The sequence below is a fragment of the Cygnus atratus genome, chromosome 26 (assembly GCF_013377495.2).
Source record: "Cygnus atratus isolate AKBS03 ecotype Queensland, Australia chromosome 26, CAtr_DNAZoo_HiC_assembly, whole genome shotgun sequence".
Taxonomy (NCBI): Eukaryota; Metazoa; Chordata; class Aves; order Anseriformes; family Anatidae; genus Cygnus; species Cygnus atratus.
In genome coordinates, this window is record NC_066387.1 from 3,872,857 (window position 1) to 3,894,404 (window position 21,548).

The window sequence follows — 21,548 nt, forward strand, 5'->3', positions numbered from 1 at the left end:
GTTCCGCCCCGCTCCGCTCCGCCCCGCCCCGCGCAGGCGCCGGGGGAGCCGCGGGCCGCAGGGCCCCTCCGCGCGTGGGGTCGCGCACGTCCGCTGCGAGCTGCGGGGGCCACCCCCAGGGGCCACGGGTTCGCGTCCCGGCTCGGCCGGGTGCCGGCGGGTTTGCGGGGGTAGGAGCGGAGGGGTGTGGAGGGGCTGGGCGGGCTGCTGGTGCTGCTGCTGTGAGGGGGGAGGCTCGCCCGGGAGGCGAGTGTGGAGAAACCGAATTGCCCTGGGTGAAACGAGGAGAGAAATGAAGGGAATCGGGTGTGATGCTGAAAGAGAAAGGCTACAGCACCTCCCCGAGAGGCTGGGGAAGAGTGGGAAGAAAGGCCACACAGTCCCGTGCGTTCGCTGTACCTTGACAGGTCCCTTCCCACTAGATAAAGGGCCCTACGCAGGCAGTGCCCTGCAGCTCCTTTGGTCAAGGCTCTGTAAGGACTCCAGCCGTGCCCTCAGTGGGACAAGACCTCAGTGGTTACCCAGAGTAGGGTGCCCAGGGCCACGTCCAGGTGGTTTTTGGAGATCTCCAAGGAGGGAGACTCCATAGCCTTTCTGGGCATCCTGTGCCTATGCTCCATCACCCACCTAGCACAGCAGTGCTTGCTGGTGTTCAGGCTGAGCCTCCCATGTCTCTGGTTGTGCCCCATGGCCTCTCATCCTGGCACTGGGTACCACTGACAAGAGTCTGGCTACATCCCCTTTGCACCCTCCCTTCAGACTTTTATATACATTGGTAAGACCCCTCTCCTCCTCCCCAAGCCTCCACTTCTCCAGCCTGAACAGTCCCAGCTCTGAGCCTTTTGTCACAGAAGTGCTGCAGTCCCTTCATCACCTTTGTGGCCCCTTGTTGGACTCTCTCCAATAGCTCCATCTCTTGTAATTGGGAGCACAGCACTGGACGCAGTGCTCCAGGTGTAGCCTCACCAGTGCTGAGTAGAGTGTAAGGATCACCTCCCTTGACCTGCTGGCAATGCTGCTCGTAACGCAACCCAGAATACCATTAGCCTTCTTTGCCACAAGGTCACATTCCTTGCCCATGCCCAACTTGGTGTCTGCCAGGACTGTCAGGTACTTTTCTGCAAACTTCATTCCAAACTGTTTGGCCTTCAAACTGTACTGGTGTGTCATGTTGTTAAACACATAAAGATGTGTGATGCCTAATACTAAAAGTAACATTCCTAACTGTCATGGTTCTGAGGAAAAATATTAGAAAAAAAAAGAATTGAAAAGCATCGTGGAAAAAATTCCCTTTATTTTTCAAATATGCAATCTTTATTAACACTGAAACTCACAGCATGAAGAGAAAGGCCTTGGAAATTAACGTAGTCAAACTGCCAGAATGCTACAAACACGCTATATAGCAGTGATTTCCAGTTATTTCTTTCATCCTTGGGTATAGCAAAAGGACGTGATTTCAGGACAGATCGTATGGGCAGATCTGGCTCCTGAAACAGTGTACACGTATCACATACTTAATGTGATTCATGGCCTATTGTGTGAAAATCCATATTCTTCATCTATTTTCTCTTTTTAAGTTAATTTTGAAGAGATGTGTCCTAATCCAAGAGCTCCTCATGTAGAAAGCATTGAGATAACTTCCTATTTCATTCCAAATATTGCCCATCTGATCATTAGGAATAAATTGTTTGCCAAAAGGAGAAACTTGGATAATTTCTGCAACTAGAAGCTGCTACTGCAGTAAAGACAAGACTGCATAAACTCTCAAATATCTGATAATTTAAAAAGACAGCTGATAAAATGATTTCATATTGTCAGTTATGCAGTTTTGAAGGCTGAGTTAGTACAAGGTCAGCGTTTGGGTTTGGAAAGAATACAAACACTTTCATATTCTTGGCTGAGCTCTTAAAAGACTGCCTCTTTGCAAGGTTAGACACATCAGGGACTGGAGTCCTTGGGATATATGCAGGGAATTCAAAGATGAAGTGGAGAGTTCTTTCCACACGTTGATAAGTTCTAATTATGTCACCAGCAGGTACAACTCAAAAGCAGCATGCATTGAGCTCCTTCCTGACAAACCTTGCTTTAGAAGACTCATTACGGGAAAGATATGAAATAGCCTCTGCTGTTTTAAGGATAGAACTAGTTATGCAAATCAAGTCTCAGGCATCAAAATTAAGTATGCAACTTCACAGAGTGAGAGTTTAGTATCTTCTTTCCCTTTTGGATTAGCAACAAAAAAGTTAACTCTATGTATATATGTATGTATTTGTGTACACGGGCCCCTTTCATATATATATATATAAGCCTATATATATATTTATATCTATCTATCTATATATATATATACACCGATATATATATACCTATACACACAAACACACACACACATATATACGTAAACAAATTCCTAACAATACTGTCTGGGTATTGTAAACAGATAGACAATCCCAATCATAAATTGGTTAACAACATGGGTAAACACCAGAGCTAAAAAATATCATCTGAATTCTGAAATTCCCCACGGTAGACTGGTTTGCAGTATTCAAAAATGACTACTTGTTTGTGCTCTGTTAATCTTGTGTGGAAGGTAGGAAAGCACAAATGGCCAGCCTTGGAGTGTACTACTTTGTGGGAACAACGGAGGACATTTTGATGCAATGTGACATGGAGAGCCCCTTTTGTGGTGTGATTACATATCTGCTAACAGCAACTGAAAACAGGTTAGAGTCCTGCTGATTTTTATTGAAGTATCATTAGGATCCTTTCAGATAGCTTTTGAAAATGATCAAGCTAGAAGGACCCTTTGCAATATCTCTAAACCAGAAAGCACGTGCATATATTATAAAGCCAGAAGGGACCCTCATGATCATCTAGTTTGACTCTAGGTATAACCCAAGCCACAGACTTCCCAGAACTGATTCCTATTTGAGCTAGAGTTCAATCCATCAATCTTTTCTTCCAGTTCATCCATCAGTTTGCCCTTTATATACAGGAGACTTCTTCAGGATTAGAATTCAATGCTTTCTTGAGAAGTTGGACAAATAGTCTGCAAAAAGAAGAAAAGAAAAACTAGATGCAATTCAATATGGACAAATAGAAATTACTATATTTAGGTAACAATAATCAGCAGCACGAACACAGGCTGGGAAATTACTAGCTAGGCAGCAGTTCTGCTTAAAATGATGTAGGAATTAGCATGGATTACCACTGCTATCAGTGCTGTCATGCTGTTGTGAAAAAATCAAGCATTGTACTGGATTTTGTAAGCAGGTCTGTTCTTTATGATGGGTTAGACTCATGTCAGCTGAGCTGTGTTAATGGTAAGTTAGTGCTGTCTTAGCCCACTGCAGATACAAGCTAATGCAGTGTATCTTAAAACTCTTTGATTAAGATCCAGTCTTTGGATACAGCCATCTCATCAAAGTTAGAGTCTAACCTTACTAAGATTTAAGATAAACTGAACAGACTTGAACTTGCTGTAGGTATGCGTCATGGACAGTTACCTTGATCAGCTGAAGCAGAGCATGCTGTTAAACTATGGTAACTTGAGTCTAAGATCTAAATCTTAATGTACATGAAGTAGTCTTTCCTCAGTGCTTAGCACTAATAAATCTTTAGTTGGATTGTTGTGTCAAATTTTAGTTACTCCACTTTAAGAAAGATGTGGAAGAGCGAGGAAAAAGTCCAGAGGACAGGAATGTGAATGATTATTACCTGTGAGGGTATACTGAAAGAACTGGGTCTGTTTAGTCTAGAAAGGAGAAGAGCAGACATTACAATACCATTCATACAAGATAAAAATGCTGCAAAGAGGAGGATAATAATCTCTTATCCTACTCACTGGGACAGGACGAGAAATAATGTTCTTGCATCGTAACAAGAGAGATTTATGTCAGAGAAGAAAAAAAAATGCATTGGAACACTTGGAGATCAGAAGAGCTTAACAAGCAGCTTTTGGGATTGTTTTGGATCTAGCTCCTGCTGCCTGGGAGCATAGGATGTCCTCGATGACTTCTTGGGATCTTTTCCAGCTCTATTTTCTGTAAGTCCCATAAAAGACAGGAAAAAAAATATCCCATGTATGCTGAAAATCATAGTAACTGCTCTCTATTCCTGGGTATAAACAGCAAGTAATTATGACCAAGAAGATTTGAGCAGTTGGATTGTGTTGTTTTAACATCTCAGACATTCTTGAGTGATGTATTCCTGTGAGTGCTATTTACAGTCCTACACCCAGAATGACTATCTTAGAAGCTATTCTTGTATTTTGAACATTTATAATCCTTTAACTAAATGTGGAGAATAATAAACACTGCTGTGAACTAAGTGTTCTGGCCTTCTGCTTGAAAGGTTTACTTTTGCCTCAGAAGTTGGACTACAATAGTTTATAAAAATGAAAAAGAAACAATTGGTAACTTTTCTCGTTTTAGACTTAGCAACCTTGATATTGTAGCTACATTTCTAGCTATTATGGGGCAGTTAACATCCGTTTATTTGTTTTACAGCTACAGAAACCAAAACACAGATGGAAAAGCATCAGAGTATGTGGACCAGTTTGGTCCCTGAGGTCCTGGACCCACAGGTGTAGCCAGCCTTCCCTCTGGGATACCTGACTTTGGGCACCCAATGGCAGGTAAGAATAAGAAAATAACATTAACCAGAGCTCCTTCGGGTTCCTTCTGAGTTTGTCAGACTGATTTTTTTTTTAGAACTGGTCTTGGATAGGGAAGTGATAGTCCAGCCAACTTAAATAGCATAGTTCAGGCGTTAAGAATGAGAAAACCCAAAGTGTAAGATAGAAATATTCTGTCCATGTTACTGCGGCAGGGATGAAGGTAATTAATGCAAAGGTACAGGATAGATTTTTTTATCTGTCCCTGCCTCTGAGCTGAAAAAGTACAAATTTGTTCAATGCTAATGTCCATTTGTAGAAGCCAAGGCCCACTCTTGATTATCATCTCAGCTTGATACTTGATGAACAAGGGTCTGATTCCCATTTACCTCCTCCTTCCTTTTAAACAGAATTTTAACTGTCTAGTTGTTATGCACAGGTCAGGTCCCATATGAAAGCCAACACTCATTGAGCTGGGAGATTTTTTACTTGTTCCTGTTACATTCCTGTAACCCAGCAAAACTTAGGAAACAGTTATGACAGCTGCAAATGTCATCTTTTCCTAAGTTCAGCAGCATATTCCCCACAATGCCAATTTCTTGGCCATGTATATTCTAATGAAGAGTTTGTTATCTTCTGCTGTTAACCAGCAGTCTTCCACTATCTCAGTTTAGAAAAAAAATGACCATCACCTTTCAGGGACCAAAATACCACCGGGTTATACAGTTGCTCTTAGTTGCTTTTACTGATGACAGTCTCAGAAGAGGAAGGGTGCACTGCACCAGCTAAAGCATGCAGGAGGTCGAAATCTATACATCTAAGAATGTTTTAGCTGATGGGATAGGAATAATAGTTGTGAAGAACAATCAGATACATAACCGTACAACAGCAGCTTGCCCCTGCTAGCATAGATCTCTCGTCAGAACAAGTAACCTGCCTCCAGTGGTCAGGAAACAGCCTGCTGCCATGGGGTCTGGGGCCAACTACTACTAAGCAGGACTACAATGCAATTCTTCTGTGTTATCTGTTTTTATCTGAAAGAGATGCATTTGACTGTTTATCTCAGATTCCCAGCTATATCCCAACCCATAAAAATAGAAAACTGTGTTTACCTACAGGCTGTGGAACGTGGCAGCACAAATATATAAACCTGCAAGTCCTGAAGGACCAAAAAGAGCCTCAGGATCTGGCTTTGGGCACCTCAAGAAATGTGTTCTAGGAAGTTTTGCTCACACTGAGGAGCTAAAGATGGGCAAGTGTGACTGTAGTTGGAAAAGCTGCCTCGAGCAGATGCCTCTGGGGTCTTCTGTCCTGTGGTCCACTTAGAGGTGTCTCTCAGTGTATGGCTAGGGTTTTGGATGGAAAGGATCATTCTGGGAAGCCAGGGTAGAGGGGTTTAAGAGATATACTGAGTCTGGAGTAATGAACAGACTGGTTGATATCCTCAATCAAGTTTAGATAGCTCAGCTGTGCTGGGAGGCTGTTTGCTGCTGTTTCTGGACTTTCAGAAGTAGAACAGTTACAATAGAGTAGCCCCCAAACTGTGGATCCTTTCCATCTTCAAAGATGGGTCTTAGATACTCATTTTCTGGATGTTGACGGAGATGACCTGAAGATTATGGAGCAAGTCCTGCTGGTCCTGTTTACTGATGTGAGACATACAGACTCTGTTCCTCTGTTCCATGGAAGGGGGATAGAGCATGGATGAAGCAGGTCCCTACTTGTTGCTTGGACCTATGAGATGATCCAGATGTCATGTGGGCTTATGCCCATGTGTGAAACAGAAACCGAACTCTATTTGGTAGGAACTGAGAAATTTATCCTGATAAAAACTACATTTATAAGTTTGGGGTCTTTAATTGCTGCTTTCACGATCCTTTAGCTGCTGCCATTAATAAAAAGCCAGTATGACCTCTATTTGTACTACCAGCCAGCACAATAAGCCCTGTCCCTGCTTTATGGTGCCACATTCCTTCAGGAGCTGGGCGACATTAATACCTACAGCCAGAAAGGTTGCCAGAGGAGCAAGAAGCCTTCAGGAAGCATTAGTGGTGTTACTGTGCAAACACCAGGACTGTGAGCAAGGAGGACACTGGGTTTTTCATAAACACTTGCCAGAGAAGAGTTGAACAGGAGTGCTGGGGCTCTCCAGAGATCTCCACACGGCCAATGCTAAAAGCTTTACATGCTCAGGGGAAGCCACTGACCAAATAAAGGCTTTGCTGCTCTGCAGCTGTTTCCTGCAGGAAGGAGACATCATGGCAATATTCTGGTGCCAGTCCACAGGTGGTGGTGTCACCAACCCACTTTGTCACTTAACTATGCTCATACTTAAGCTCAGAAATGAGGGAGCTCTTAGTCCAGCTCATTCACTGAGTCTTACTTACTCAGGTCAAACTCTTGGATCCCAATAAGAATGACTAAATCAGGCTTTTGTGGAACAAAAGTTTCTTTGCAGTTTAATTTTCTCTTCTTTAATGTCAGTCGGAAAGAGATAGGGGAGAAATGGGATCAGGGAAACTGCATGTGGGAGAGGGAGGAGAAAAGTGTAGATCTTTGAAAGTGGATCTTTCTCTGTTCTCCACTCTGTCCTCCAAGACTTCTTTTTCAAGTCTTAGCTTTTTACAGCATTAATTTTATCTCTGCTGCCTGATTTCACAGTGCTGTCTCACTCTTGGGGTGCCAGAGGGTGTCGTTCTGTGGGCAGACCAGGTGGGAAGGCTGCTGTTTCTCCTCTATCACAGAATTACCAAGTTCGCAGTCCTGTGCATCCAGCTCGTGCCGGGAGAGATGCTCCACAATGCCAGCACCCAGAGAATCCCCCAGGACATTGGTGGTCGTTCTAAGGCGGTCTCTGAAAAATCAGAGAGAAAAATGAAATGCAGCTTCTTAGTATCAGCTAAGAGGATGAAGAATATTTCAAGAAACATGAAGTTTTCTTCAATGAAAATTTTTCTACTTTTCAAGTCACTCTAATAATTGGCATTTCAGTATTTACAGAGAAATTACTCCCAGAGAGCTGTCCTTCATTGCTAGCCTGAGCACAGGCCTCATATTCATTCCTGTTCTGTTGCATTCCCAATATCTCAATATAAAATTTTGGACTTGCCACAAAATCACAGAATCACAAAATCACAGAATAGACGAGGTTGGAAGGGACCTCTGAAGATCATCTAGTCCAACCCCCTTGCCAAGCAGGATCACCTAAAACACGTTGTGCAGGATGGCATCCAGGCAGGTTTTGAATATCTCCAGAGAAGGAGACTCCAAAATCTCTCTGGGCAGCCTGTCCCAGTGCTCTGTCACCCTCACAGTAAAGAAGTGCTCCCTCATATTTATCTGGATCCTCTTGTGCTTCAGTTTGTGCCTGTTGCCTCTCGTCCTGTCTCTGGGCACAACTGAAAAGAGACCAGCTCCATCCTCTTGCACCCTCCCCTCAGATAGTTATATACATTAATGAGGTCTCCCCTCAGTCTTCTCTTTTCCAGGCTAAACAGGCATAGTTCTTTCAGCCTGTCCTCGTACAACAGGTGCTTCAGTCCTCTAATCATCTTAGTAGCCCTTCTATGTCCCTCTTGTACTGGGGAGCCCAGAACTGAACACAATACTCCCAGAGGAAATGAGGAAATGAGGAAAATGAGGAAAAACATTGTTATTGTGGATCCACATAGATGGATTCCTCTCCAATGGTCTGCTCAAGCCTTTCTGCAGATTTAGATGAGCCTTGCCACATCCATTATAATTCAGTTGTATTTGTTAAACAAGTTCAGAAATTCTGGTGCAAACCTATCCCAAAGGACCACCCCCAAAAAAATTTAAAAATCAGATCATGCGTCTGAGAGCATTGTCCAAATGCATTCTTCAGTCTAGTTCCTAAGAACACTCCTGTGAAATCACTTCTCCCAAGGTTTGAAAGGGGAAGAAAACAAAAGGAGCAATGTAGCTGGCTAGCTGAACCCCTCTAAAGCCCCTCAATATTATACAGGCCAGTCTCATCCCACCTGCCTTGTTTGGTAGGGGAGACCCGTCATCACTTTGCAGCATGAATTTGCATATTACTGGCACAACCTGTCCCTATCAGCCTGCAGATTGTTTCTGATAATTATCTTGTTAGATAAACCAAATAAAGGACATTCTGCTTGGTCACCAAGCTGTTCTGTACATGAACTTGGTCACTGAAGTATATGGTGAAGACTCTAGCATGAACAGAGGGCTACTGTGCAAAGGTCTCATGGATACAGGTGTGTTTCAAGCCTAATGATACAGGTTACTGAGTCTGCTAGTAGCAGAGACACTGGGAATGCAGATGAACTCGGTACGCATTGGCAGGGAGCACAGAAAAATGCATGCTGCTGAGCAGAGAACTCACAGAAACCAGTCCACAGCGATGATCAGTGTAATGTCTTCCGTAGGCAGCCCCACTGATGTCAACACTATGACCATAGTCACCAGTCCTGCCTGGGGAATACCTGCGGCTCCAATGCTGGCTGCCGTGGCGGTGATGCTGGAGGGAAGAGGAAAGCACAGCTATCAGCAGAGGGAAGAAATCAGGTAGTTGCATTTGCAGAAGTGTCAGGAAGTATCTCAACATATTATTTACAAACCATCTGGGCAACCCTTCTGCTCTGGTCACAGAGCAGGATGGTGACGTGGGACATCGACACAGCACCCAGGCTCCCCCTGCCAGGCACCCATCCATAGCGGACTGCATACTGCAGCTCTGTCTAAGGGATGGCCCAGACTTGGAAATCCAATAAAGGCTCAAGGGGAGCTTCCAAGATGTGGCACCCAAAACCATATTTACTTATACACCTGGAGGTTTCACCTTCCTTTTCCATACTTTTTAAATCTCACTGTATCTTCTGAGCAAAGGAGGAACCTGAAAACACCTCAGATAAGCCAACAAAACTGGAGTCCCTCCTGTAGCCCCATAACTCTTTCAAAAGTCACCTTATTGTGATGATCTGCCCGAAGTCAAGTTCATAGTTGTTGACTTGTGCAATGAAGATGGCTGCAAGGGCCTCGTACAGAGCAGTGCCATCCATGTTAATTGTAGCTCCCACAGGCAGAACAAACCTCGTGATGCGCCTGTCCACACCATTGTTTTCTTCCAAACACCTGAAGGTGATGGGCAGAGTCGCTGAGCTGAAAGGAATTTACAAAACAACATGAATTGGGTATATGCTGACTGTGGAAGAGGGACTAAGCCTCTGCCTGGTTTATGACCTTACCCACCTGCTTTTTCACCCTGCCATGTGAGCCAGAGGCCAGATGCTGCTAGGAGAAAGAACAGTCTAAGCAAGGGTTCCTCAGATATGCTGCAGGCTGCAGTTGCACGTTCAGACATGACTTTCCTCAGGGGCTGGGCAGGGGCTGTGTGGCCCTGATGCTGGTGAAGCTGGTACAACACCAAAAGAGGGTGATTCTGGGGAATTCTGGGTACATAGGACAGAGCCTCAAGACCAAAACTCCTCTTCCAGCTATTAAAAAACTTGAGTCCTTTCTCTTCCCCAACTCAGTGCATAAGACAAGAATGACCCATGTATGAGAATATATCTTGCAGCAAAAGCAGAGAATTGTTTCTGAAAGAGAACACGAGCAAGAAAAATGCTGTGTGTTTCGGTGTGAAAATGCATATGGGAGAGACTCTGTGCTTGCCAGGAAACAAATACGTCAAGAAACACTGCACTTAATAATACAACAGCTACCTACAATCTGTTGCTTGGTTGTGAGTCACCGAACATGGGTGTTTATGCCTTATGGCTTCCTGTGAGTGTAATGCCAGCTGCACACAGTCTGTGTGCCTGGAAAAGAGAAATGTGCAAATGTGTGCAAGTACATGTGTGTGGAGATACGTGCATGGGGAATAATGTTGGAATTCAGGGGTGTTTGATTTGTCTCCTGAGCTCAGTATTTCAGTGCTGCAAAAAGAGCCTCCACCATGCTTGGTGAGGAGGACTATGGGTCACGCACTGATGGTTAGAGACGGCAACACAATTAGGGCTCCTGAGCAGGGGAGTGGGAATCCTTCCACTCTCAAATGAGTTCGCTGGACCAGTGCAAAAAGCTGGTAGTGCTAGAAATAGTGAGACCTCAGCACTGCACTGAGGGCAATGGAAGTGCTGAGAAGCAGCCCCAGAATATCCACACCGTACTTCTCCCCAGGGCTATGTAGCCATCGTACCTTGAGGAGGTGCCCAGGGCTGTGATGAGGGCCTGCAGAAGCCCTGCAATGAATACCCAGGGGTTCCTGTGGGTGACAATAAAGTAGAGCAGCGGCAGGATGCAGAGGGCATGGATGAGGAGTCCAACGATGACAGTGAGCGTGTACATCCCCAGCTGGCCCCCCATCACTGCAAGGTCATCCATCTCCAGGATTTTGCCAGCAATTAAAAACATGATTCCAACTGGGGCATACCTGTGGCAGAAACACAAGGACAGTTCTCAGAACTGACATCCACGTCATACTTGCTTCAATGCATGCTTTCTGGACATATCCTCAATAAGCTGGCACACCAGAAGCGTGCTAGTTAGTGGATGATACTGCTGGTTTCTTTTCTGGCAATGTGAAAAGATCTCGGACTTGTTTGCTGTGCAGTCAAAAAACAGCACTCGATGCTCTCTTGGGGAACTGCTGTGTGCACACAGCACTTGGTGAAGGTTTCCTCCTCCTTCCAGGTTCCTACATGTCTCCTCACCACTCCTTGTAGCACTGCCAGTGGAGGTTGTACAGAGGAGTCTGCACAGTCCCTTTCTTTCCTAACAGAGCCTAGGCTGAGGGTGTCCTTTTTACTGAGAGGCACAGAAAGTTACAGAAGTAAAGGGAAGGAGGGAGCAGAAGCAATATTGTCCTGCATGCTCTGGGATATCAGCCTTGTTATCTTTAGAGGTTCATGTATAGGGAATAGGAACATACAGAGAATCCATAGCTAGTATAGCTTGGACTGGGCATACCAACGTCTGTGAAGGCAGCCGTGGCTTATACGAAACCTCTTTTTGAGGTGTGGTGGTGGTTTTACCTTGCTGGGCAGCTAAACTCCACCACAACCGCTGGGAAAGGAGAAGGAGGGGGGTGCTCTTGTTATGAAGACATCTGCCCTCCCAAACAATCACTACGCATATTGAGGCCCTGCTTCCCAGGACGTGGCTGAACATTGCTCATTGATGGGAAGTAGAGAATAATTTTTTTTCCCCTCTCTATGCACAGTATTTTTTTTTCCCTCTTCCTTTTCCCTTTAATTAAATTATCCTTATCTTAACCCATGAGACTTTCTTTTTCTTTGCAGCATACTTTCTTCTCCCCCTCTTCTTCTGAGGAGGGGGAATGAGACAGCGGTTTCGGTGGAGTTCAGCTGCCCAGCAAGGTAAAACCCCACAGCTACACTGCTATCCTTTCCTTTTCTTACAGGTTTTTTCCCCCCATAACAATGCATTTCATGAGCAGCAGTGAGGCTGCACAAGAAGGAAGTCATGACACACATGGAGAATATCATGGGCACTAAACTAAACATGGACAAATAACTGGACTAAAGAAAATCACAGCTCCATGGCCACACCTCTCAGGACTTGGCCTCTACAGCTCAGGAGCTCACATGCAATTCATGCACAAGGCTCAGAGGTCCACATGCCAAACTCCAACTTAGCATAGGAGGTTTGGAAAAGTTTCAGGAAAGGATTTCACAAATATTTCATTTCCTCTGACCTTTTTCGTAGAAGACACTCTTGGCTGCAGGTACTGACCAGATCTCCCCAGGAAAAAGAAGCTCCTGGGAGATGCTCTGCAGACTGTGGCTTCAGGAAGGAGTGCTGAGCCTCAGGGGACACTCCTGCCTCCTATACCAGCAGGATTTTGTTAAGTCAGGAGATGTCTTCAAACATTACTGTGTATGTGCATGGGCAGTTTCCTAAGTGTAACCGATGTCTTATCCATCAACACCCTGCCTTTCTTTGCTGGAAGAGGCAGTTGAAGGCAGTTTGTAATTGTCTCTGGGAGTAGTGTGCAGGTCCACTTGTTCCACTGTGCTCTCCCTTCCTTGCCCTTAGGCAACTCTTATCTCCCCTTAAGAAAGCAAGACCCCAGATTCTGGCTTGTCCATGGAGAAAAAGATCCCAGAGGGGCTGGAGTTCCCCTGGCAGATATTTTCTCTGCTGTGAGCTCAGGGTTCCCCTTTATTTCTTTCTGTGTAAGACCTGTCCCCCTGTGCCCAGGATGTTTCTCTGCAATATAAGACTGTGACTAGAAAATCAGGGAAAGAAAGCTGGAGTGATAAAAACAGGGGAGAGGATGTGGGGCTGACAGATCATCCCCTGTCAGGCATTTCCTTGTATTCTGCAAGCCCCATATCTCTCCTGTCTCATGGTACCTACCACAAGCTCCTATTCATAGCTTGAGTTTTAGATAGGTAAAGAGCTTCAAATAAGATTTGTTAAAATACTGTTCTAAGAGGACACATTGCAGCAATGCCTTGCTTATCTGGACCATGTAGTACAGTCAGCCTTACACAGGAAGCACTGAGCAGCTGAGCTCTAGAGGAGTTGGGGCCTGGGAGACCTCAAACTGAAAGGCAGTAATTTTGAGATGATCTTGCCAACCCAGGTCCACTTTCACAGCTAATGCATACAGGTGTCACCCTGAGTGGCAGGAAACTGGCAGTAGGTTATTGTGACTCATGGCTAAGTCAGACTCCTGAAACATAGCTGGAAGGAAAGCTTTCTGTGGGAAAGCCTCACACCCTACCCCTGTTGGTAAGGCTAAGAGATCTTCCACTTCAGCTCTCTGGTCTTCCAAGGATGTTTCCAGCAGCCTCAAGGAAAGCAAGTCCTGGTGTACCTGATATTTCTAAGGTAAAAACAAAAAAAACAGGAAATGAAATGTGAACAAATATCCCATCCAGACTTTTCCCTCCAGCCTGATGGAGCCAAAGGAGAGCTGTGCCCATCTGCTTTTCCTGTGCATGTCATCCTTAATGCTACCCCATTTCTCATCAGGTCAGCGGAAACTGCACCTGCAGACCTCCTGCTCCAACCGGCCGTGTTCCTCACCAGATGATAATGGCCACCAGCCTCATGATGGCTTCGTTGAGGCAGTTAAAGAACTCCCGCAGGGCCCGTCCCTTCTGCTTCATGCTGCCGATCACCAAACCGAAGCACATGGAGAACACTACCAGCCCCAGCGCGTTCACCCCATTGGCTGAGCCTGGGATGGGAATGACTTCTTCAAAGGTCAGCACCTCGGAGATGGTCCCCAGGGCATGAGTGACGTTCTCCAGGATGCCAGTGAAATTCTCAGGCACAGGGAGTGGAGTGGTTGTCACACCTGCTGTGACATTGCTGCTGTGGAGAACGGTTCTGGTGAAGACCCTGGTGCTGTACTGCGTCTTGTACTGAAATGACACAGATTATCAGATGCACTCACAGGCCCTCGTTCAGAAGCTTAGGACAACATGCTAGACTATTGCATTGCTTCCTAAAGAAAGGAGAGTATGGCAAGTTCTTACTGACCTCTGTAGGAAACTTGCCTTGTGTGTTCTCAATCTCCCTGGCTTAGTGCTTTCATTGAAATGTTCATAGAGCTTAAGGTCAAAAGAGAGCATTGGAACATCTACAGGACTTCACCTATGTACCATTTACTGACTCAGGTATGGTTGTATATTGCTAAAGCATCCTTTTTGTTAATCTCAATTAAAAAATACTGAAAGACCGAATTCTGTACTGCCCTGGATTGTTTGTTTCACTGTTAAAATCTGCATCGAATTTTCCATTTGAACTGTTGCTCTCATTTTACAGTCATTATTACTTCTAATCTCATGCCTCCACCTTGGGCATGAGATCCCTTGATCCCTTTGATATGATGGTTCTCTCCTTTGGATGTATTTATACTCTTGCAAGACAAAGACTCTTTCTTTATTTGATGGACTAAACAGACTGAGCCCCTGAAGTTGTTCACTTATGACCAGTTTTGGTCATACGTTATTTGACCAGTTTTTCTCTGCACTGTAGTTCTTCTCTGTATCCTTCTAATGTTTAGGAACTTTAAAAGGGAGAGAGTTTATCTGTGTTCAGCATTTCTCTTTGCAATTAGAGATACTAATATAAAACAAACTACTTCCTTCTCTGTTTGGAAATCCTAGGCTCACATAGGACCATTTAACCATAGAATAAGGTTCACGGTCACTGACGTGTTCTCCGCAATATACCCACACCCTTTTCAGAGACCCTGCTTTCCATGACATGGTCTCACTCTCTGTAGGACTCTTCACACTCCTTGTTCCTAGACATTTTTTTTTTTAAGCTGCGTTCAATCACAGTTTATCAAGTTTAGCAAAAAACAAGATTACTTGTTGGGCAAATACTTCTAAAATTGCTCTTCCCTCTAACACCATGACTGCAGCAACCTGTTACTTACCATCAGGCGAAGGTGTCTATCTTGGAGCACAGCTAGGGAACCCCCAGCTCTGGGGCCCAGATATTCTGGCTCCTCTTTATACTTCTGGAACCCTTTATACTGCTTCCAAGGGCACTAGCACTATGGAAGAGACAAATCCTTGGAGAATCTGTTCCCACTTTACTTCCAGTCCAAACCTGCTAACTGAGGTTACACAAATTCTTCCTAACTTTGAGTGTGGAATGAGATGGAGGCAGGAAGCCAGAGTTGCTCTGCTCTGTCTACTCCAGGGTTTGAAGCCCCACATGTACAGACAGCCTGAAAAACTTGCATGAGGGATGCTATAATACAGGCTAATGACTGCAATGCCCCTCCTTGAGCAGTTGGAGTTAGAGAAGTGTAAAAGCAGTAAAAAAGCAAACTCTGTTCTCATCCCTCAGAGAAGTAGGCTGGACCATTGCCTACTGAACAGGGCACCAAGGAAGGTGATAGGTCAGATGGGATTTCATACCTGTTTGAAGCAGGCTTCTACCAGGTTGGGCGGGAACATATTCCTGCAGTAGATAAAACAAGGAAAGAGTTAATTGTCCTGTTTGACTAGCAAGCTAACATGGGCTTCGTAGAATGGTCCCAGGAGAGACCCGTGAGGGACACCACTTGTCATCGGCCTCCACTTGGACATAGAGCCATTGACACCACTCTCTGGGTGTGACCTTCAAGCCAATTCCTTATCCTCTGAATGATCCACCTTTTGAATCCATCTCTGTCCAATCTGGAGATCAGGATGTCATGTGGGACCGTGTCTCTGGTCTCTACTTCTTAATATCCTGACAAGCAAAAAGGGAGAGGCTGAGCACCTCAGAGTTAAGCTTAGAAAATGGTAAGAATGGACTGACTTTCCCAGATGTTTAGGATGAGAATTTCTGTTTTGTTTTTCTGTAGAAAATTCTGAAGTTGGGACTTTTCATTCCATTGCAAAACAACACTTAAAAAATACAACTTTGGAATTTCCCACAGAGCAGGAACACCCAGCTGCCAGTAACATTCCCATGCCTTTTTTTCAGACTCCAGAAGGTTGTATTTTAGGTATGTGTAAAGAGACTACACACACAGCACTGGGACATGGGTCTATTGTAAAAGCATCATCAGACCTTACTGAATCTTGAAACAATACCATATTACAATTTTTACAGTACTGCCTTACTCTCAGCCTCATCTCTATAGCTGTCATCTGAGCTCTCTGTTATCCTGTACCTCAGAAACATAGCTTCATACCACAATTCACAGTGGAAGGTCATGGCAAGAGAGGGACGGACAGTGTGCTGGGAATCACTTCCTTGATTTCCTTGGTTCAGTTAAAGATGGATATTTGGAGTAGCCTTTGATAGGTCAATTTCTAAAGTGCATGCAGTCATTGCTAATCTTGCTCCCAACATTTTCCTTACATAATATTTTTCAGTCCCACTGTTTGCTGGTCCTTTCAGATTATTTTGCGCAATCAGTATTTTGTGAGGTGTTCTTTTCTTTCTTCCCAGACAGGAGAGACTCTTATGTAAAACGAGAAGGAAATGAAACAATGTGAGATATATGACACCTCAGTAACATCAGTGGAGAAATGACATGAGACTGGATTTTTATAAATTTTTCAGGTCTAAATCCCATTTCTTTGCATGTTGGCCTTTGAGTTAAAAACTCTGTATTAATCTTGACAACACAACACGTTGATAGTTTTCGTTTCTTGCAGACCCTGATCACAGATGCTGCACCCCTGGGGGTTCCCAACATCTGAAAGGATATAAAATTATCTATACTATCCTCTCCTCTCTTTCTTTATGGTGTTAGCTGTAATAAATAGCATTTAAAATTTTTATTTTACAGAGTCTGAGTACCTTTTTTACTGGGATCATTAATAAACCAGCACCATCTGATGCAAAACAGCTGGTTAGCAGAATGGGCCTGATTTGCTCAAGTGTAAACTCAAGCATGGTACAAAGGCTGTAGCTCTGCAGGAAGGTGGTAAGCCTGTCCTGCCTGAGCTAAAAGTAGCAGGCTGGGCAAGACTCAGCCAAAGACCTCTTTCCCTGGCAGTGTATGCCAAAAGGACATTCAGTGGAGGAATGTGCTCTCGTTGATATGGACTCACATGAGACCAGCTCGTTCACCTACCTCACCAAGTCCATGAAGGCATCTGTGGTCTGCACTTGCTCGATTCTGCCTTCTCGGTGAAGCTTGTCCTTGGATCCTTTCCCTGGGTGGATGATGATCACCATGAGGATGCCAATGAAGACTGCTATGATTGTGGTCACCATGTAGTAGACCACAGCCCGCATTCCCATCTTCCCTGAGGCTCTGCCATCCAGCGAGGCCATTCCTGTGTAGTCAAACAGTCAGACAAGGTGAGAAGGTCTATTATCTATTAATCTTATATTACCTTATTACAAAACTTCCTCCTAAAGCTCTCAGAAAGGAAATAATGTCCAGCCCCAGTACATTGGATCTTTAAGTTCATAATGGTGGGATGTTTCATGGGGTGGGATGTATTTCAGCCCTTTTCGCTGTCTGAAAGCTTGCTGGCTGGGGTATCTTCTATGAGGACCTGGATGAAACAGGCTCTCCAGCTGGTGATCAACTCCAGTTCTTTTGGACTGACACAAATTAACCTCTCCTAGGCTACTGGAAGCCTGAATCAGACTTGGGCAACACACTTTGATGTTTGAGGTTATGTGGAATGAAATCACAGAATCACTAAGTGGTTAAGGTTGGAAGGGACCTCTGTTGGTCATCTTGTCCAACCTCCCTGCTCAAGCAAGGATACCTAGAGCAGGGAAATCCTTGTTAGTTCTCAAGAGTTGGACATTGGAAACACCACATTGTGCCTTCCCCAGTCTTCTGAGAAAGCAAAAGGCCTTCTGCTTCTCTTTGCCACTACTGAGTCAGCAGGGGTATGAGGGTAAATCATGGTCACTACAGCTGTAGGTTTAGGCTTGTCACTATTAGCCCACCTTATCCCAACATGTGCAGTTGCGGCACAAAGGGGTACTCTGACAACTAGCATAATCTTGGCTGAAAGCACCAGAAAGCTCTTCTCACCTGTAATCAAGCTAGAGACAATGAGAGGAAGAACCAGCATCTGGAGCATACGCATCAGCAACTCTCCTGGGAAGGAGAAATACTTGATCTGGCGATAGGTCAGCTGGTAGGGCCGAAGGGAAAATGCCAGGATGATCCCTGTGAATCAACAAGGAATGAGAATGGAAATGGAACACTGTGATCCAGTGGTCCATCCCTCAGTCACTCCTACAGCATGGCTTTCCTTTTCCTCTTCTTTCAGCTTCTCCCCTCTGCAAAGGAGCCAATGCTCTTTCTTTTCTAAAAGGTTATGTTCCAATTTTTACCGTATGCTTTCTCTCCCTTTGACATATCTAGATGCACAGGAGCCTTGTGCTGAACCACAGGTGCACCACTCCCTGCTGCGCCGTCTGCTGCTCCTCTGGAGTTTGTTCCCAGGAAGCTCATTACCACAGAAGAGATGTTACTGCCCACCTAAGTTAGCCCAGAGACCTTGTCCAGCCACCTATTAGAGCTGAGTTCAACCAGCCTGGATTGAAAATTAGGGACAATCCACTCTCTGCTTGGCAGCTTTAGTTTGCACGGTATCACAGACCAGTTGTCTGCATCCGTTCCCCCTTTTGGTACTATGGAACTAAAGTTGTGGGGTGCTTTTTGGCTTACTAAAACACAGCACAGATAAATGGTTTCAGGAGACCTCTGACAAGCCTGCTGCATGTAGAGTTCAGCTTGAGGCTGGCCGCCTAGCAGTAGTCAAAATGCTGTCTGAATCACAAGTGCTGTTGCGTGCAGGACAACAGCCCTTCCAGAGGGAGAGTGTGAGGGAGTCTTTGCTTCTGGCTGGAGTTTAGGGAGAGTCCACAACAGAAACAGTTTGCTGATCTAGCTCTACTACTCCTCACAAAGAAATCACCCAGGTTTGCTCAGAGGCTTCTTGTGAGTGCAGCTATATACAGAAGGGCTCTTCAGCTTCACTTCCCAAGCCAAATTATTATGATAAAATAAAACCTTTGTGGGATAAACGGACTTTTCCCCACATTTACATTTGGTGCTCACCACGCGCACATAAGCCCACCACCAGCTCCATACCTAGTAATACTGCAGCAATGGTGAAGAGGACAAAGGCGTTTCTCCTGAAGAAGCTCTTGGCACTCTCGGCGGTGATGCTGTGCATCCGTTTCTTGGCCCGTGCTGCCCGCTTCTGCACCGCCTGCCGGAAGCGCTGGACCCGTCCCTCAGCGCTGAGCCGCTTGGCTGCATCCTCATTGAGGAACAGGCTGTTGACATGGCTCTGCTCGCTCATGGCTGGCACGGCCGCTCGGTCCCCAGGGCACGGCTCTGCCTGTGCTAGGCAGGGAGGAACACGGGAAAGAAAGCATGAGCTGCGGTACCTGACACCTTCATTTTCAGTTATTTCCCTGGGACCCTGAGCATCCTTATTTAGTGTTGAATAAGGAACTGGCCTCGGTGTGAGGTGTCAAAAGGGCCACTGCAGCCGTGTCACGACTGTGGCCAGGTAGGTGCCCTGGTGTCTCTGGAGAAGCTCTGGATGCTGTAGCATCCACCTGCACCAAGGAGCAGCCCATGGTGGCCTGGGGAGCCAGAAGGGGCTCCACAGCCACCTAAGTTTGTTCTTAGACATCTATCAGTTTGCACAGGAATGAATTTTTATCACCTGGCTATAAAACCAGTTCCAGTACACAAATTGTCTCCACAAATACTAAGATTGAGATCAAACTCACTCCAAAGGACCAGTTCTGCTCCATTACGTACTGGCCACAAGGCCTGGAGCAGCCTCTTTACTGTTCTTTCTATATTTTTTACTATTATTCCCATATTCCTCAAAAGAAGGGAGATACACTTGCATATCAATCGAAACTGGAGTGCTAGGAGGCACCAGCAATCCAACACTTCTTATCATTAGGAGCATTACTGCCTGACCATGCAGGTGCCAGTTTCCTGCTGTCACTGTGCCTTGGCAGGTATGACCTGAAAATGATTCTTTTTCCCAAAAGTTCACAAAGAAAACATGACTGGATGAATCCAGACAACCTTAGAAGCACAAAGTCACCTCAGCACATCAGCAGGTGTTGAGAGACGTTTCTTTGGCGATGCAAGTCAAATAACAGCTGCTCCAGTTGCAATCCTAAATTTATGTCAAAGAAACCATCACATGTTTGGATTATATTCTCTATACAATACATATCTAGTCTTTGTCATTTGTACCCAGATAAATATCTGTAATGAATCAAAGGCCATCATCAGCCAAAACAGCCATCATCAGTTCATGGTATGACTTGTATTATTTGGACCCTTTTTTTTTTTTTAATTTTAATAATGACACTGAATTATTAAATAAACGTTTTCATCTGTAACTGAGTTGATATTGAGAAGCAGATTTTTAAATATGTTTAAGAACTAGGAGATGCAAAAGATGCACTGATGATTCTGAAAACCCCTCCAGATCTCTTTGCTTCCCTAAAATCTAAACACCTTTAAAAGAAGGCATTAAGTATTCAGGCTTGAAGCCATACAAGAATAAAAATAGGTAATTAATCAATCAATTTTTCTGCCTCAGAGCGTGGCCTCACAACTGAACCAAACTCTGAATACAAGGTCTGGAAAAATCATTGTTAACACACATTGTAAGCTTATTTTTGGATCACTTTTTCAACATTATCATTTTCTCCTGGGCTAGAAACACAACTGCATGTCAGATGAGATGAAGCAGAGGACATGCGTTTCCCCCTCAGCCCAGGGAAAGGGAGAGAAATACCTTGAGCTGCTCCCCTAAGGGATGGGGAAAACTGGTGGAAATGCAGGGGAGGTGCAGGGATGGGTCTGTACAGGCAGAACTGGTCCCAGTGCCAATGAGGGGAGAGGACAGGTCTGAAGGTCTCAGAGCAGAATTGACTTAAGACAGGCAGATCCAGAAGATGAAAGCTCTAGCAGTACAGAAAGGCCACCACAACACACAGTGCCTGATTTGTTTGTGGGTTACGCTTCCACAAGAGCATCACCAGAGGAGTGGGGCTGGCTGGAGGCAAGGAGATCCCGTGTAACAGGCGGCGAGGGAAGGCACAGGGCCCAGTAGGAGACTGGGGGTGTGTAGGGGTCTGGAACCTTCTGGAGCTGACAGACCCTAAGGAGGGGCAGGGCTGGCTATGGCCAGGCCTCAGAATGACAGAGACAGGGCCCCTTCAGGGCAGAGGGACTGTGCAGAGCTTGCTGCACCCACACTGATTTGGTACAAATCAAGCACCCATCTGCAGAGCTGCTTTTTTTTTTTTTTTTAAATGTCCTGTCCAGGACGAGGTAGGCCTAGGCCCAGCCACCTGAAAACTGTTCTGTGCTCCATTCACTGCCATGCTCCATGTCCATGTAGGTCGGACTGTGTGGTCAACATAAGCGGCCCCTCTCAGGCCCCTCACCCGTACTTAGAAAGATGGACATAGGCAGACAAAGGGACAGACATCACAC

General features: G+C 45.2%; 1 protein-coding gene and 1 long non-coding RNA gene across 12 annotated transcripts in view; one reads left to right on the forward strand and one right to left on the reverse strand.

Annotated features, from left to right (window-relative positions):
- The first annotated feature begins 36 nt into the window (after positions 1 to 36).
- Positions 37 to 13,751, forward strand: LOC118258951 (uncharacterized). Of its 4 annotated transcripts, none has more exons than XR_004781929.2 (5): positions 37 to 170; positions 3,853 to 4,045; positions 4,509 to 4,636; positions 9,028 to 9,166; positions 13,604 to 13,741. It is a non-coding gene; the product is annotated as an uncharacterized LOC118258951 (long non-coding RNA). The 4 variants fall into 4 exon arrangements; XR_007709149.1 differs by lacking the exons at positions 37 to 170; positions 9,028 to 9,166 and adding exons at positions 2,600 to 2,723; positions 11,902 to 11,979 and having other exon boundaries at positions 13,604 to 13,751; XR_007709151.1 differs by lacking the exon at positions 9,028 to 9,166 and having other exon boundaries at positions 13,604 to 13,743.
- Positions 1,292 to 21,548, reverse strand: part of LOC118258949 (excitatory amino acid transporter 1-like) — a 30,004-nt gene continuing 9,747 nt past the window's right edge. The window contains exons 2-12 of one of the 8 annotated variants that reach the window (XR_004781919.2): positions 19,158 to 19,410; positions 18,090 to 18,227; positions 17,166 to 17,370; positions 15,511 to 15,553; positions 13,658 to 13,998; positions 10,800 to 11,033; positions 9,566 to 9,760; positions 8,985 to 9,119; positions 7,366 to 7,469; positions 6,731 to 6,855; positions 1,292 to 3,049 (exon numbers count right to left, since the gene is read on the reverse strand). Coding sequence is in view for 7 of the 8 variants with exons in the window: in XM_035568069.2 (XP_035423962.1) it covers positions 7,271 to 7,469; positions 8,985 to 9,119; positions 9,566 to 9,760; positions 10,800 to 11,033; positions 13,658 to 13,998; positions 15,511 to 15,553; positions 17,166 to 17,370; positions 18,090 to 18,227; positions 19,158 to 19,415 (1,748 nt within the window). In the remaining variant the exon portion in view is untranslated. Of the gene's footprint in view, positions 3,050 to 3,717; positions 3,755 to 6,730; positions 6,856 to 7,048; positions 7,470 to 8,984; positions 9,120 to 9,565; positions 9,761 to 10,799; positions 11,034 to 13,657; positions 13,999 to 15,510; positions 15,554 to 17,165; positions 17,371 to 18,089; positions 18,228 to 19,157; positions 19,416 to 21,548 lie in introns of those variants that run through there. The other 7 variants (XM_035568071.2, XM_035568072.1, XM_035568070.2 and 4 more) reach the window with 7 other exon arrangements.